At 41.2% G+C, this 18,140-nt stretch overlaps 1 protein-coding gene and 1 pseudogene across 7 annotated transcripts in view; one reads left to right on the forward strand and one right to left on the reverse strand.

Annotated features, from left to right (window-relative positions):
• The window catches only part of HSD17B3 (hydroxysteroid 17-beta dehydrogenase 3), an 87,366-nt gene that overhangs the window by 3,501 nt on the left and 65,725 nt on the right, over positions 1–18,140 (forward strand). For 6 of the 7 annotated variants that reach the window (XM_064291133.1, XM_064291131.1, XM_064291130.1 and 3 more), the window contains exon 2: positions 3,129–3,175. In XM_064291133.1, coding sequence (XP_064147203.1) covers positions 3,129–3,175 — 47 coding nt within the window. Of the gene's footprint in view, positions 1–1,878; positions 1,950–3,128; positions 3,176–18,140 lie in introns of those variants that run through there. The other variant, XM_064291136.1, reaches the window with a different exon arrangement.
• On the reverse strand, positions 4,519–5,885 carry LOC100672313 (elongation factor 1-alpha 1-like; annotated as a pseudogene).

Consider the following 18,140-nt stretch of genomic DNA (forward strand, 5'->3'; position numbering starts at 1 on the left):
CGGGTGGCTTTGAACCACCAACTTTTATGTCAGTGTTGTTGTGTGCTGTTGAGTTGAGTCTGACTCATAGTGACCCTATAATAGCTGAGTGCAAATCATTTGTACCACCTAGGGACCTCTGAATGTCAGGTAAACAACAAATAAATTTTTTTGTATATTATGTCTCAAATATTGCACGGAACACACATTAAAAAATTATTTGTTGTTTATCTGAAATTCAACTTTAACTTGGCATGCTATATCTTTTATGGACCATGCTTTCGTTGTTGTATCTAAAAAGTCATTGCCAAACACAAGACCATCTAGATTTTCTCCAATATTATCTTCTAGAAGTAGAACAGTTTTGCATCTTGTATTTAGGTCTATGGTCCATTTTGAGTTAATATTTGTAAATATGTAAGCTCTGAGTCTAGATTCTCTTTTTACATGTGGACGTCCAGTTGTTCCAGTATTATTTGTTTGAAGATTATCCTTTTTCCATTGAATTGCTTTTGCTCCTTTTTCAAAGATCAATTGACTATATTTATGTGGCTTTATTTCTGGGCTCTATAGGCATCTTGTACCTTTATTTGCTAAGTCTAGTCAATTCCTTAGAAGCCTAGCAAAGAGGAATTAAAAAAAAAATGATAAATTGTTTGAAATGGAAAATAGATTTTTACCTGTGGCATGAGACATTTACAATATGTATATGTATGTGTGCGTGTTTATGTGTGTTTACGTGTGTGTGTGTTTGTGTGATACCACTTCTCTAAGTATCTCCAGTGAAGTTGCTAAACAGCTCGAGCATTGTGGATCCAAATACCTTGGTCCACACAGATCCAAATGGTCATGTATTGAAAGGACTTAGATCTCTGTAAAACTGCTGCCCATCAGTGTGGGGCAAAGATCTTCTAAGAACACACATTCCAAAAAAAGTTTAAATCTGGCCAGTGACTTGGAACATTTGTTGACTCAAATTGAAAACACAATCTTAACCTGATTTTTGAGACAAATTGAATAGAGCTATTCTTAACAAGAGTAGGATGTATTTGGGCATAAGCAGATATTGGGGAGATGATACCTTTCAAGAGGGGAGCAAGAAGAAAATCCAATAATTAGAGAATAAATTTTTAAACTTTTCAGATGAAGTACTTTGAGCGTTGGTTTCTTAATTTTTCCATTGATATCTCTTTATAGACTTGGGGCCCCAAAGTCAGACGGCCTGGGTTCAAATTCTGTTGTTATCATTTTTAGCAGTGTGATCTCGATCAAGCTAAGAGCTTTCTCTCCCTAGGCTTCCTCAGCTATAAAATAAGGATAATGATGATTCCTGCATTATAGGCTTGTTTTGAACATTAAATGAGATAATGCACATAAAACACTTCAAACAGTGCTTGGCAGAAAGTAAGCACTCAATAGATATCCATTAATTTGATGTTATTATCTTTTTTTTTTTTTTATCTTAGATATAGTACTGTTTTAGTCATCTAGTGCTGCTATAACAGAAATACCACAAGTGGGTGGCTTTAACAAACAGAAACTTATTAGGAGGCTAGAAGTCCAAATTCGGGCACCACCTCTGGGAAAAGGCTTTCTCACTCTGTCAGCTCTGAAGGATGGTCTTTGTCTCTTCAGCTTCTATTCCTTGGCTCCTTGGTGATCTTCATGTGGCATGGCATCTGTCTTACCCCATGACTGCTCTGCTGCTTGCTTGTTTAATCTCTTTTTATATCTCAAAAGAGATTGACTTAAGACACATCTTATATTAATACAGTCTCATTAACACAGCAAAAAAAACCTATTCCCAAATGGAATTATAACCACAGACATAGGGGTTAGGATTTACAACTCATATTTTGGGGGAGCACTATTCAATCCATAACAAGTATAGAACCTGTTCATTAAGACGAGGGCTCTTCTGCCAGGGTCCTGCTTGATGTTTGTATAACTTGGCCTGAACTCACTGTCAAGTAAGTAAAACATATCTTTTGCTCACACTTTTTAAGAGCATACTCTTTAATCGTTGCGGCAAAGGTAAATTGCAGATAAGAATATAGTGAATTGTAATGAAGTTTGGAAGTTCCAGGGTGGAACAATTTGTTAAGCGCTCTACTACTAGCTGAAAGATTAGTGGTTCGAATTCACCCCGAGGCACCTCATAAGACAGGCCTGGACATCTGCCTCTGAAAGGTCCAGCCTTGAACACCTTATGGAGCACAGTTCTACCCTGCACACATGAGGTCACCATGAATCAGAATCAAGTCAGTGGCAACTGACAACAACAGTGAAGTTTGAAATTTTGAAATTCACAGAAATGAGGTTTATTCTAGAGCTCAATCATTAAATAAGTATGTTATGTTGGATGTTAAAGGTCTAGAAGACTGCTTTGATTGTTACATATTAACAGATAATGAGCGATTAAAAAATTGACCAGGATCCTTTATTTTGCTGTATTTCTTTATTTTCCTCTTTGTTACGTTCCCTTGTTTTCCACAGGCTGGTTACTGTTGGCCTGGGGGGTGGGAGTGACTAGGGGGGAGAACTTGGCTTTTAGGAGAAACTTTGAAAGAAACAATGATGGTTGGGCAGGTAGAGAGATAATAGGGTACACTGCTTCCCTTGAAGACTTGCAGATGCCTGAATTCTTACGCGCTCTGAGTAAGTTGTTCCCTGGCTGGAATACTTTGTTTAATTCTGGAATGTCTTTTCCACTGCTCCACCAAAAGAAAAAACAAAATGAAATCCATTGCTGTCAAGTAGATTCCGACTCCAGGTGTCTCCATGTGTTACACAATAGAACTGCTCCATAGGGTTTTCTTTGGCTGTAACCTTTACGGAAACAGATCGCCAGGCCTGGGTGAGTGCAAACTGCCAACCTTTCTGTTAGCAGCCCAGCGTAAACAGTTTACACCACCCAGTGACCTTCGTGGCCTCACCACTCCCTCCAAAAAATCTTCATTTTGAGCCTTTAGTGAGAGTAAGTCCAGTCCCAGTAACTTCGCCAATCAGCGGAGCGGGACAGGAGAGCAGAGGGGTGCTGCTTTGGGACACTAAATGTCCAAGGGACTAGGTTTGCAGGAAAATGCAGCTAGCAAGAAAGAAGGTTAAAGATTAATTCTATCATTTAAAATCTCTTCTGTTTTTTGCAGTGATCACAGGTGCAGGAGATGGGATTGGGAAAGCTTACTCCTTTGAGGTAAGTTGTGTTTTTAGAGACTCACATCCCCTTGTACTACATACACCATAGTCATTGGAACATCTATCCCCCAAACTTGGTTTCTGATTAGAAAAGTAGTATACATTCATTTATAAAAATAAAAGTTTAAATCATAATTTCACTCCTTGTGTACTACTTTTAAAATCAGTAATACTTAAAAGAGGGTACCATCCCTTAGGGTTTATTTTAGGAATTTGTGGGGGAGTTGTTATTTTCTAGTGTAATTGTGCCATAAGCATTTATATACTTAAACATAATCTTGTAAAACTTATAAACTATTTTCCTTTTGTTTCTCCTTACATTATGTTGTTGTTGTGAGGTGCCGTCGAGTCTGTTCTGACTCATAGATACCCTATGTACAACAGAACAAAACACTGCCTGGTCCTGGGCCATCCTCAAAACAGTTGCTATGTATGATCCCATTTTTGCAACCACTGTGTCAATCCATCTCGTTGTGAGTCTTCCTCTTTTTTGCTGCCCCTCTATTCTACCAAGCATGATGTTCTTCTCCAGAGACTGGTCCCTCCTGATTACATGTTCAAAGTATGTGAGACGAAGTCTTACCATCCTCCCTTTTAATGAGCATTCTGGCTGTACTTTTCCAAGACAGATATGTTTGTTCTTTTGGCAGTCCATGGTATATTCAATATTCTTCGCCTACAGTGTAATTCAAAGACATCGGTTCTTCTTTGGTGTTCCTATTCATTGTCCAGCTTTCGCATGCGTATGAGGTGATTGAAAATATCATGGCCTGGGTTAGGCACACCTTAGTTCTTAGAGTGACTTCTTCGCTTTTTAACACTTTAAGAGCTTTTGCAGCAGGTTTACCCAGTGCAATGTGTCGTTTGATTTCTTTTTTCTTTCTCATTAAACTTTGTTTTAATGGTCTTAAAATTCTGTGAGAGATTTTTGGTCAATTTGTTTCCATTTAAAAAGTACAAACTTTAAAAATGAGTAACTTGAAACTGCCACGCAAAAAAAGAAACAAACGGTTCACAAAACATTCCTTTCCTTCTGAAGGTTTTACGATGTATTGTTATCATTAACCAAACCAACCCATTGCTGTCGAGTCGATTCCGACTCATAGCGACCCTATAGGACAGAGTTGAACTGCCCCATAGAATTTCCAACGAGCGCCTGGCAGATTTGAACTGCCAGCCTCTTGGTTAGCAGCTGTAGCACTTAACCACTATGCCACCAGGGTTTCCTATCATTAACCAGTCTTTGACTATTAAACTTAAATGGCCACTTGAGACAAACAGTTCTGAGACTATTCTTCCACCACGGATAAAGACTGGGGTGACAGGTGTTATAGGTAACATTCATTTAGCTTTCTGAGCTTTCTGAGCAGACTTGGTGACCTTGCCGCTCCAGCAGCTTTGTTGTCCACTGCCTTGATGACACCCACAGCAACTGTCTGTGTCATATCACAAACAGCAAAATGACCCAGAGGAGGTTAGTCAGAGAAGCTCTCAATACACATGGGCTTGCCAGGAACCATGTCAACAATGGCAGCATCACCAGACTTTAAAAATTTGGGGACATCTTCCAGCTTCTTACCAGAACAGCAATCTTCAGTTTGAGCTCAGCAAACTTGCAAGCAATGCAAGCTGTGTGACAAACTAGCACAGGTGCATAGCCAGCACTGATTTGGCCTGGGTGGTTCAGGAGGATTGCCTGAGCAGTGAAGCCAGCTGCTTCCTTTGGTGGGTCATTTTTGCTGTCACCAGCCACATTGCCATGATGAACATCTTTGGCAGACACATTCTTGACATTGAAGCCTACATTGTACCCAGGCAGAGCTTCACTCAAAGCTTCATGGTTCATTTCAACAGGGGTGACATTAACTGGAGCAAAGGTGACCACCATGCCGGGCTTGAGAACACCAGTCTCTACTCTGCCCACGGGGAGAGTGCCAATACCACCAATTTTGTAGACTTCCTGGAGAGGCAGACGCAGGGGCTTGTCAGTTGGATGAGTTGGTGGCAGGATGCAATCCAGAGCTTCAAGCAAAGTGGTTCCACTGGTATTGCACCCTTACGGGTGACTTTCCATCCCTCGAGCCAAGGCATGTTAACACTTGGCTTTAGCATGTTGTCACCAATCTAACCAGAAATTGGCACAAATGCTACTGTGTTAGGGTTGTAGCCAATTTTCTCAACATAGGTGCTGACTTCCTTAACGATTTCCTCATATCTCTTCTGGCTATGGGTAGATTATTGGAATCTCTTTTGTAAGAGCAAGGATTAGTTGTTTCACACCCAGTGTGTAAGCCAGAAGGGCATGCTCACGGGTCTGCCCATTCTTGGAGATAGCAGCTTCAAATTTACCAACACCAGCAGCAACAATCAGGACAGCACAGTCAGCCTGTGATGTTGCTGTAATCATGTTTTTGATGAAGTCTCTGTGTCCTGGGGCATCGATGATGGTCACATAATAGTTGCTGGTCTCAAATTTCCACAGGGAGATAGTGGTGATGTCTGGCTCACACTCAGCTTTCAGTTTATCCAACACCCAGGCATACCTGAAGGAGCACTTTCCCATCTTAGCAGCTTGCTTCTCAAATTTTTCGATGGTTCTTTTGTCGATCCCACTGCATTTTGTAGATCAAGTGACCAGTAGTGGTGGACTTGCCTGACTCTACCTGTCCAGTGATGATGATGTTGATATAGGTCTTTTCCTTTCCCATTTTGGCTTAGACTTTGTGATAGTTTTCACTGACACCTGTGTTCTGCCGGCAAACCTGTTGTGAAAAAGGTCATTTGATTTCTTGACTGCTGCTTCCATGGGCACTGATTGTGGATCCAAGTAAGAAGAAACCCTTGACGACTTCAATCCTTTCTCCGTTTATCATGATGTTACTTATTGGTCCATTGTGAGGATTTTTCTTTCTGTGGAGGTATAATCCATACTGAAGGCTGTGGTCTTTGATCTTCATCAGTAAGTGCTTCAAGTTCTCTTCACTTTCAGCAAGCAAGGTTGTGTCATCTGCATATAGGAGGTTGTTGATGAGTATTCCTCCAATCCTGATGTCAAATTCTTCTTCAATTAGTCCAGCTTCTCAGATTATTTGCTCAGCATATGCCTTGAACAAGTATGGTGAAAGGATACAACCCTGATGCACATCTTTCCTGATTTTAAACCATGCAGTATCCCCTTGTTCTGTTTGAATGAATGCCGCTTTGTCTAAGTACAGGTTCCGCGTGAACACAATTAAGTGTTCTGGAATTCCCATTCTTTGCAATGTTATCCATAATTTGTTATAATCCACACAGTTGAATGCCTTCGCATAGTCAGTAAAACACACAGAAACATCCTTCTGGTATTGTCTGCTATCAACCAAGATCCACCTGACATCAGCAATCACATCCCTTGCTCCACATCCTCTTCTGAATTCGGCTTGAATTTCTGGCCATTCCCTGTTGATGTACTGCTGCAGCTGCTTTTGGATGATTTTCAGCAAAATTTTACACGCCTTCTGATATTGCCGGAAACCCTGGTGGCATAGTGGTTAAGTGGTATGGCTGCTAACCAACAGGTCGGCAGTTCGAATATTTTCTGTATTCTGTTGGATCACCTTTCTTTAAAATGGGTACAAATATGGATCCCTTCCAGTCAGTTGGCCAGGTCTTCCAAGTGAGCACTTCCTGTGTTGCATCCATTTGTTGAAATATCTCAGTTGGAATTCTGTCAATTCCGGGAGCCTTGCTTTTCACCAATGCCTTCAGTGCAGCTTGGACCTCTTCCTTCAGTACCATCGGTTCTTGATCATATGCTACTTCCTGAAATGGTTGAATGTCAACCAATTCTTTTTGGTACAGTCACTCTGTGTATTCCTTTCCTCTCCTTTTGTCACTTCCTGAATCGTTTAGTATTTTTCCCATAGAATCCTTCAATATTGCAACTTGAGGCTAGAATCTTTCTTCAGTTCTTGCAGCTTGAGAAATGCCAAGCATGTTCTTCCCTTTTGGTTTTCTATCTCCAGGTATTCGCACATGTCGTTGTAATACTTTCCTTTTTCTTCTCAAACTGCCCTTTGAAATCTTCTGGTCAGCATTTTTAGTTCATCATTTCTTCCTTTCACTTTCGCTTTACATTACATTGCATTTAGCTTTAGTCTTGCATTATAGCTAAGGCATATGTTGGTTTAAAAAATTATATGTGTAAGCAGGACATATTATCTATGACTTTCGTTTCAAGAAGATTAATGACCGTTGCAAAATATTATATAAAAATAGGGTTTGGTAGGGGTGAGAGTTACTGGAATTTGTTTAGTATCTTTAGATTTTTCCTTCCATGCTTATTTCTCTGCATAGGGATAGATAGACGTGTTGTTGTTAGCTGCCATTGAATCTGCTCCGACTCTTGGCAACTTTATGTATAAAAGAGCAAAATGTTTCCTGGTCATGTGCCATCTTCACAGTCTTTGGTATGTTGGAGTCCATTGTTGCCGGTATTGTGTCCGTACACCTCATTGCAGGTTTTCGTTATTTTTAATGACCCTTTGCTTTGCCAAACATGATGTCCTTTCCCTCAGGACTTGTCCAAAGTAAGTGAGCTGAAGTCTCACCATGCTCATTTCTAAGGAGGGTTCCGGTTGTATTTCCTCTAAGACTGATGTACTTATCTACATTTTTACTCTCTCTTTTGTTCTTTCTTCCTTCCTAATGTTCCAAGATTCACTTTTAAAAAAATCATTTCTATTTAGAGGATGTTTTTAACCATTTTATTTTTTTTTAGGATAGGCCTGCTGGCAACAAATCCTCTTAGTTTTCCTTCATTCCAGAATGTCTTGATTTTCCCTTCATTCCTGAAGGATGGAGCCCTAGTGGCGCAGTGGTTAAGAGCTAAGGGTGCTAACCAAAAGGTCCACAATTTGAATCCACCAGCCACTTCCTGGAAACTCTATGGGGCAGTTCTACTCTGTCCTATATGGTCGCTGTGAGTTGGAATCGACTCGATGGCAGCTGGTTCACTTCAGTTCCTGAAGGATATTTTTGCTGGATATAGGATTTGTGATTGACAGTCCTTTTCTTTTAGCATTTGAAAAATGTCGTGCCACTTCTTTCTGGCTTCCATGGTTTCTGATGTGAAATCTGGTGTCACTGGAAGTGTTTCATTCTTGCTGCTTTCAGTGTTGTTTTCTTTCTCTTTTGTTTTCAGAAGTTTAGTTCTGATGTGTCTTGACATGGAGTGTTTTGGTTTATCTTGTTTGGAATTCACTCAGATATTTGAATGTGTATGTTTACTTCTTTTCACAAATTTGGAAAATCTTTGCCCTCTTATTTCCTCCTGGGACTCCAAAGACACACATATTGAATCTTTTGTCATAGTCTTACAGGTCCTTGAGACTTTGTTAAATTTTTTTTTTAACCTACCTTTTCTCCCTTGTTTAGATTTGATAATTTCTAATGTTCTGTCTTCAAGTTCACTGATTTTTAACTTGATTCCTTCCATTCTTCTGTTGAGCCCATCTGTTGAGATTTTATCTTAGTTATGGTATTTTTCAGTTCTAAATTGCCCATTTGGTTCTATATATATATATATATAATATTTATGTATTTATTTTTTTAATTATTATACTTTAGGTGAAGGTGTACAGAGCAAATTAGTTTCCCATTCAATAGTTTATACACAAACTGTTCCATGACATTGGTTGCAATCCCCACAATGTGTTAACACTCTCCATGAGTTCCCCATTTCCATTTGTCCAATTTTCCTGCCCTTCCTGCCCTTCCTGCCTTCTCATCTTTGCTTTTGGGCATATGTTGTTCTTTTGGTCTCGTAGAGATGGTTGTTCTAAGGAGTACTTTATTCACGGGTGTTATTGTTTATTTTATAGGTCTGTTTATGATTTGGCTGAAAGGTGATCTCCAGTATTGGCTTTAGTTCCAAGTCTAAGGGCCATAGTCTCAGGAGTTCCTCCAGTCTCTCTCGGACCAGTAAATCTGGTTTTTTTTTAATGAATTTTAATTTTGTTCTACATTTTTCCCCACTCTAACTAGGACCTTCTATAGTGATTCTGGTCAAAGTGGTCAAGGGTGGTAGCCAGGCACCATCTAGTCCTTCTGGTCTCGGGCTAGTGGAGGCTATGGTTCCTGTGGTCCATTAATCCTTTGGACTAATTGTTTCCTTGAGTCTTTCATTTTCTTCATCTTTATATCTTTTTCTTTGCTGAGACTTTCTATTTTTTTATTTGTTTAAATCATGTTTATAATTTCTTATTGAGCATGTTTGTAATGGCTGTTTTAAAATTTTTTGTCAGGTAATTCTAACATTTGTGTCATTTTGATATTAGTAACTGTTGATTGCCTTTTCTCACTTAAATTGAGAGCTTCCTGGTTCTTGGTATGATGAGTGATTTTCAGTTGAATTGTGCACATTTTTGGTTTTATGTTTATGAGACTGTGGATTTTTTAAAAGTCTTATTTTAGCAGGGCTATATTCTGATATTGTTTTGGCAGAAGGGGGGATACTGCCTTGTGTCTGCCAGGTGGGTTGGAAGTCCTGGTACCACTTAGCCTTCATTGGCTGGGAGGGGTACTTCCTTCTTTTTGCTGGGTAGAGGTGGGAGTTCTGGCTCCCTAAGCCTTTGCTGATACCACTCTGGTTGAGAAGGGGCAGGAGTGTCTTATTACTGCTTCCCGCAAACCTACACTGGTTCCTGGGAGTGACGGGTGGTGGCCTTTGTACTGCTGTGTGGTGGTAAAGGTCCTGACTCTCCACTAGGCCCTCTTTTTCATCATCACAGGAGGATGAAAAGGGAGAGGGGGTAAGGCCTCGTTATTGCTGGGTGGGGGTGGAAGTTCAGGTGTCCACTGACATGTGGGTGTGGCAAGGATGAAAGTCCTTGTCTCTACTTGTCCTTCTGTGATACCACCCTGGTGGGGACGGTGGGGTCCTTGTTACAGCAGCTTCTCAAGGGTAGTAGTCTAGGTTCTGTCCTCCACTTGTGATAGTGGGCATGTGTGTATGTGGAGAATTAAAGGTTGGAGGCCACATTTCTTTCTAGGTGTTTTGCTGGAGTAGAAGAGTCATTGTCTAAAACTTTTCTGTCATGCTAGGCTACCCCTTTCCTGGTCCTTTGATTAAAGAGAGCTGGCTTTGTTGGGACTTTTTGTCTGCAACTGTAGGAATTTCTGGATTGCTGGATTTTCCACCAACAAGTCTGGGATATATGAGATAAAAAGAAAACCCAGGGAACATACCATGGTACTGTTTCTCAGGTCTTGAATCCCCTCGCTGATCTGCCTTCTTTTTTCTGCCTTCTGAAGTCTTCTATGTTTGTTTTATGTATAATGTCCAAGCTTCTTAGTTGCACTTAGCACTACTCCATCTTTTCAGAAGTCTATTCTATATTACATTTTAAACTTAATCTCTCTTTATATTTAGAGTGGCAAGAGAGGCTTTGCCTGTGGTTAAAGGAATTTCAAGCATTACTTGAAGCAGGTGGGAAAAATTGTGGAGCGGGGGTGGGCAAGGGGAGGAAGGACAAGGCTGGGCCTGTTCTTAGTACCTCTGAAGCCACTGCTCAAATCTCACCCTATTTTTACTCCCATCCCACTCCTGTGGCACCTGAATCTTTTATTCACTGCCAAACAGAGGAAGCATTGTCTTCCCTCGTGTTTCTACCACCCATTAGAGATTAGCAGTTACAAGCACCTTCCTTGACCCAGGGCCTATATACAGAAGAGGATAAACAGGGCTCATTCATCACAGCAGCACCATTCTTCTTCCTGAGGATGTCCCGCAGAGAGTTCTGGGAAAGGGAGGCTTCTCTCTCTGAAAGAGGTCTCAGGAAAGCTTGCTGAGGGAGCCTGTCAAACTGGACTTCCCGGAAATTAGATTGAGTCCTGCTCCAGCAGACAAAGAGAACAATGCCTGCCCGATAATCAAGTGTTCTTCACTCCCCCCTCCTTTCCCAGACCATTTCAGATGTAGCCTTTAAAAGTCTATGGCTCTTGAGAGAAATGGCACAGTTAAGGACAGCCTGGAAGCCCACTAGGCAGGCAGCATCCTTTGTGATAAAAATGCAAATTATTTTTCACTAAATGGACATTCTCCCCTCCAAGAAGCTGATGGAGTAGATTGTGAGACAAAGCTGCTTACTTCTTTAGCTGTCCTTTTGAGGAACTCCAAGACTCAAAAATGAAAGCTGTGGTGGGGTTGGGGAATTTTCCATGGTGATAGAGAGAAGCCTTGGGGGTATTGTGGGAGGGGTCACTTGCGAGATAAGACAGTCCTTGCTTCAGTTTTTAGTGGTTGTTGTTTTTCAGTGAAAAACAGGGCAGGCACACCTGAAGGGGTCTTTCTTTTAGGGAATCTTCTTCCCACCTTCCTCTTTTTTGCTCAGTCTGGCCAGAATAGGGGGTTTATCTTCCAGTTGCTGTGTAGTTGACTTCAACTCATGGTGACCTCACGTGTGTCAGAGGTAGAGCATTGCTCCATAGGTTTTCCGATGGCTGATCTTTTGGAAGTAGATCACCAGGCCCTTCTTCTGAGGTACCTCTGGGTGAATTTGAATCTCCAGCCTTTTGGTTAGCAGCTGAGTCCATTAACTGTTTGCATTACCAGGGTCCCCCTAAACAAAATGTTGTTGCTGTTGGTTGCTGTCAAGTTGATTCTGAATCATGGTGACCCCATGTGTGCAGAGTAGAACTGTGACCTTTGGAAGCAGGTCACCAGGCCTGACTTCTGAGGTGCTTCTGGGTGGGTTCGAATCATCAACGTTTTGGTTAGTAGTCAATCTCTTAACTGTTTGTGTCACCCAGGGACTCTGGCAATTATCTAGGGTCAGTTGAAGTCCACATGAAAGTCTTTGGGAGGTTTTCTATGGCTTTATTTTCTTATTAAATCATGGTTGTGTTCCTGTCAAACTTTTTGGTGAGTCATACTTAAATATACTAGGAAAACTAGGTATTTAAAGGGAACAACAACTGCAGACTCCTGCTCCTAATTATCTTTTTTCATACATGTGGATATTTATTGATTATCTTTTTATAATGTGAAACATGACTGTGTGGGTTCCAGGCCCGAGCTAGAACTTGTGAGACTACTTTGGTGGTACTGGCATCTGCTGTCCAGCATTATAGCTGAAGATCACCAGCTAGAGTGAATGTAACTTCAGTGCAAGACAGCTCTCTTAGCTCCCCTCGGGTGTGCAGGGCTCCCCTTGGCCCTCTGAGGACAGGACCCTCTTGGCCCCCTCAGGACAGGCTCCTCATGGCCCTGGACTCTGCCCTACTAGGGCAAGGATTACAAAGCTCATTAGCTCCACTGAAAGTGCCTGGAGGCACCCCACTCTGCCAGCAAGCGTCCTGCCTGAAGGTGCTCAGCTCTCTTACTTCATGGTTTAGCATGCTCACTGTAGCCTCTTTGCTCTGTGGGCCAGGAAGTCCACTGCGTTGTCTCATACCAGTCTCCTTGTTCTGTGGCTGCTATTTCTCTATTGCTACTTCTCACCATCTCACGCCATCTCCAGCCTTACAGCTCTGTATGACTCCTGGTCTAGAAGGTTCTCAGCACAGGGACCCTGCGTGCAGAAGTCGTGCTCCGCTCCTTGCTCTTCTTGATGGTAGTGAGGTTCCCCTCTGCCTCTGGAAATTGGCTCCGTTTAAGCCTAATGGGATGGCAAAACTGACCAATCCCCTTGTTAGGGATCCATACACCCTGCGAGGGTTCCATGCACTTTATTTGCATTATTAGTTTGTCCAATTGTCTTGGTGGGTCACAAACACCTTATTTGCATAGTACCACCCAATCATTTTGTAGGAGTCACAAGACCATGGCTAGAAGAGCCATATTAAGTAATTCACTGCACCACAAGTCATTTTGATAGATGTGTAGTGATATCTTGTTGTGGTTTTAATTTACATTTCTCTAATAGCTAAATATGGAGCCCTGGTGGCATAGTGGCTAAGAGCTTGGCTGCTAACCAAAAGGTCAGCAGTTCAAATCCACCACCTGCTCCTTAGAAACCCTATGGGGCAGTTCTACTCTGTCCTATAGGGTCACTATGAGTCAGAATGAACTCAATGATACCTAACAACAATAACAGTAGCTAATTATGTTTATGTATTTATTTTTAACTCAGAAAAGTGTAAGAAGAGAGCAACAAAGAGGCCATCCTCTCTTTGCCCAGATAATCCCTATTAAAGGTAAAATAATTCAGGTATAAGGTTAGACAACTCATACAGTACAGAAAAGCACAAAAAGAAGAATAAAGGCCTTTTCCCACTCCTTCCCTCACCTTAGCCCTATCTGTAAAAGTAACCAATGTTAAGCATGTCTTGAGATTCCTTTCAGAAAGGATAAAGAAGAACAATGGCAATACCCACACATACACGCTGATATGGATGTGCTAGTCTTGGGAGGTGTAGCTGCAGTAAAGGTGTCGTTATCCACCAAAATCATGGCGACCCCATGGACAATGGAATGAAATGCTGCCCAGTCCTGTGCCATCACCATGATTGGTCAGGGACTGAACAGTTGTGATCCATTGGGTTTTCACTGGCTGATTTTCAGGAGTAGATTGCCAGGCCTTTCTTCCTAGTCCATCTTAGTCTGGAAACTCCACTGAAACCTGTTCAGCCTTGCTGCAACAAGCATGCCTCCACTGACAGACAGGTGCTGGCCACCAGTGAGGTGCATTGGCTGGGAATTGAAACCAGGTTTCCCACATGGGAGATGAGAATTCTACCACTGAACCACCAATGCTCTGCCTTGCAGTAATGAAGAGATCCAACAATGTTACAGAGACTTCAAAGAAAAAGGAAGTACTCCTGGTTGGAGGGTGGCCCTGCCCACCTTCCTTCTGTATTGTTTCCTTTCCATCACATGGGCTTTTTCTCTCTTCTTCATGGTTGAAGCTGGGTCATAAGCATGTCTGTGTTCTGACTGGTAAGAAGGGAAAAAGGGCAAAGGAAACATGGCACTCTCAGGGTTCTCCGTTTCGGGCCACTGACCATCCACTGGACAGAGTTCAGTCCTGTGGGCAAACCAAGTGCAAGGAAAACTGGGGAATGTCATCAGTCATGTTCCAGGAAGAGGAGGACTGGTGTGAGTGGCCCAGTAGCTATATCACAGTTCATACCTGCATGTTTGGGTTTTTCCCCATGTCTTAGTTATTTGGTACTGCTATAATAGAAATAACACAAGTGGATGGCTTTAACAAATAGAAATCCATTCTCTCTGAATTCAGGGTGCCAGCTCTAGGGGAAGGCTTTCTCTCTCTGTCAGCTCTTGAGGAATGTCCTTGTGTCTTTTCAACGTCTGTGGGCATGTGTTCCTTGGAGATCTCCATGGGTCTTGGCATCAATCTTTCCCTGTGTCTAGGAAGTTCTCATCACAGGGACCCTGGGTCCAAAGGGTGTACTCCACTACTGGCTCTTCTTTCTTGGTGATAGTGAGATCTCTTCCTTCTCTGCTTACTTCTCTCTCTTTTTATCTCTTGTAAGATAAAAGGTGTGACTCAAGCAAGGGTGTGATTTGAGAAAGGCTGTGACTCAATATATACCTCACACTGACCCTGCTCATTAACATATAGAGGTTAGGATTTACAACACATCACAAAATGGAGGATAATTACATCAGATCACAAAATGGTGAACAACCACACAGTACTGTGAATCATGGCCTAGCTAAGCTGACATATATTTTGGGGGGACACAATTCAATCCACAACACCCCCTTAAGCATGGATTTGATCTTACTCTACACAACCGTAAAACGTATTCTAAATTTTGCTTTGTTTGTTTAATAATATAGCATGGGGATCTTGCCACAGCAAGGGCATACGTATGGCTTTCCTTCATTTTCGTTATTTTGGGGCATCCTGTACCTGGATGAACTGCGTCTATTTTATCAACCCCTTAAGCTGGTACAACTGGTTAATGTTCTTGGCTGCTAACTGAAAGGTTGGAGGTTTGAGTCCAACCAGAGGTGTCTCAGAAGAAAGGCCTGGCCATCTACTTCCAAAAAATCAGCCCTTGAAAACCCTATGGAGCACACTTTTATTCTGATACACATGGAATCACCATGAGTCGACATCAACTCCACAGCACCTATTGTTTTCCCCCTTAGGGATGGGCACTAAGGTTGATGTTCATTTTTGCTTTTAGAAATAAAGTCACAAGGCATACTTTTGAACACATATTTGAGCGCACATCCAAGGGTTAGTCCCTATCAGTGAGATTTTTGGCTCAGTTGGCATGTGCATTTAAATATTTGACGCCATTGCCAAGTTATCTGCTATACAACTGAACCAATTTCTACCCCTCCCAAGGGGATATAAAAACATCTTATTCACTAAACATTTGTCAGCATAAACTATTGTAAATTTTACTTTTGGCACTTTGATGTATGCAAATATGTATTCTTGGCTGAAATGACCAGAGACTGCTAGAATCACTATACATACTAAAGGTTGTCTGGTTCCATTCCTCCACATCTGGAAAGTTCTAGTGTCATCCCCTCAATATCCGGGATGGTAAGGATGCAGACACCGAACCCCACCTTGATGTGGCAGACCAGAGGAGTCAGAATCTTCTCAAGGTAGTCCTAGCCACTGCAGGACAGGTTCGGGCAGCACAGTCAGCCCTTGGCACTTGGCTAGCTCTGCTTCGAACCAACCCAAGGAAAATAACTGCTTGGCTCTATTCTTAAATATCATCACACGCTACTCGGCAATAGCTGGCAGTGTCTTGTGCCAATTTCAGCAAGGAAATTCTTCTTCCTAATGTCTTGTCTAAGCGACACCATCTGTACTCTAAGCTTGTTCTCTTTCATCTTGGCTTTAATGAAAACAGCAGCTTTAAATTATATTTATGTTCCCCTGAATTGATTATGAATGAGTTTTATTCCTGTGCTGCTTGACTGCAACCCTATAATTTTTGATCCAGACTTTGAATATCCTAAGGTCATCATAGTATGCCATGGCTGTGTGTGTGTGTGTATGTGTGTGAGTGAGTGAGGGAGACAGAGAGAGAAAGTGTGTGTGACAGAGAGAGAAAGAGAAATGTACCAAACAAGAGTACATATAATACATAGATATGGTTACAAAAAACAATAATAAAATGAATACTGTGTCCCTTTTCACCCCACTTAAGAAATAGAACATCCCAGGGTACTCAAAGCTGCAAGTATACCATGCCCCTGTTTCCCTTCCTTCAACTCCATAGATGTAAACACTAGCATGAATATTGTGTTAATAATTTCCTTGCTTGAAAAGAAAGTTTTATTGCATATGCATGCATCCCTAAACAATATATTGGTTGTATTATTTATTTTGAATGTAGTATAAATGTACTCATGTGTATTCCTTAATCTGCCCTTTTGCTAGTCAATGTTACATTCTGAGATTCATCCATGCTTACATGTGTAAACATGGTTCATTCATTTTCAGTACTGTATAGTATTCCATTGGAAACCCTGGTGGCATATTGGTTAAGTGCTACAGCTGCTAACTAAAAGGTTGGTAGTTCGAATCCACCAGGCACTCCTTGGAAACTCTGTGGGGCAGTTCTACTCTGTCTGCTAGGGTCTCTCTGAGTTAGAATTGACTCGACGGCAATGGGTTTGGTTTTTTTTTAACAGTATTCCGTTATATAAATACATGCCAACTGAGTTATCCTTTCTTGTTAGGAGCCCTGGTGGCACAGTGGTTAAGAGCATAATGGCTAACCAAAACGTCAGCAGTTCAAATTCACCAGCTGCTCCTTGGAAACCTTATGGGGCAGCTCTACTCTGTCCTATAGGGTCACCACGAGTCGGAATTGACCAGACGGCAGTGGGTTTTTTTTTTCTTCTGTTAACAAACATGTAGTTTGTTCCCACCTGTGCTGATGTGAACATTGTGTTTATGTCTCCTAGGGTACATGTGCATAAACAGAGACTACACCCAGGAGCAGAAGTGCTCCATCATAGGTTACACACACGGCCAGCATTAATAGATAATGCCATCGTTGCCCAAAGTTTTGGTGTCAGGATTCTACCAGCCTCGTAAACCAAATACGGGAAATTTTGTCTCATTTTATTCTTTGAAAAAGGATGCATAATTTTGGAATGAATTTTTTTCAAATGTTTGATAGAATTTATCTGTAAAACCATCTATGGCTGGAGCTTTTTTTTGTGGAAAGACTTCAGCTACTTATTGGTCCTCATTGCCAATATCACCTTATTACTCTTATTTTTTAATGATTGTAAAACCATTCTGATTATTTATCTTTTTTCTTGGATTAGCTTTGGTAATTTATATTTTCTCTAGACGGTATCCATTTCACCAGAGCTTTCAGATTTATTAGTATAAAGGTTTTTTTTTTTTTTTGTAACATTCTCTTACTGTTTTTAAAAAACTCTAGGAGGAAATGAGTTTACCCTAAGGCATTCATCTAGTTTACAAAATCACTGGGAAGGCTCAACAACCATGTTCAGAAAATGAGTGGAAATATCAAAAGGTGAGGCTGTGGGGGACACCGCCAAGATCACCCCATGGAGCGAGACGGGCTGGGGTGTTCGCACTCATCCCCCCACCTTATCTCTTCTTTCTGAGGTGCCTATTACTCAGATGTTGGGTAATGTTATTGCTGGAAGTTCTGTTATTCAGATCTTGGAATAATCCTTTATTTTTCTGAAAACAGCTCTTTCTTTGTTTCTTGCTTTCCTTTCTGTGGAAGGCTTTCATACATTTTATCTTTCAACCCATATGTTGCATCTTTTTTATTTTTGTGATTTTCTTCTTCAACTTTAAATTTTTTAAAAAATAAAAAATTTAAATAAAAAAATTTAAAACTTTAAAAAATTATTTAAGTTTTAAAAGTTCTTTTATAGTCTATGCTTTTTTTTAAGGGCGATCTGTTCCTTTTTTCTTATATGTAGTAACTTCTCTACCCCTCGGAGAACATTATTTTTCTAGCTCTTTTATAAAACGTGTCCTTCTTTCTTAGCC

Source organism: Loxodonta africana, chromosome 9, assembly GCF_030014295.1.
Source record: "Loxodonta africana isolate mLoxAfr1 chromosome 9, mLoxAfr1.hap2, whole genome shotgun sequence".
NCBI lineage: Eukaryota > Metazoa > Chordata > Mammalia > Proboscidea > Elephantidae > Loxodonta > Loxodonta africana.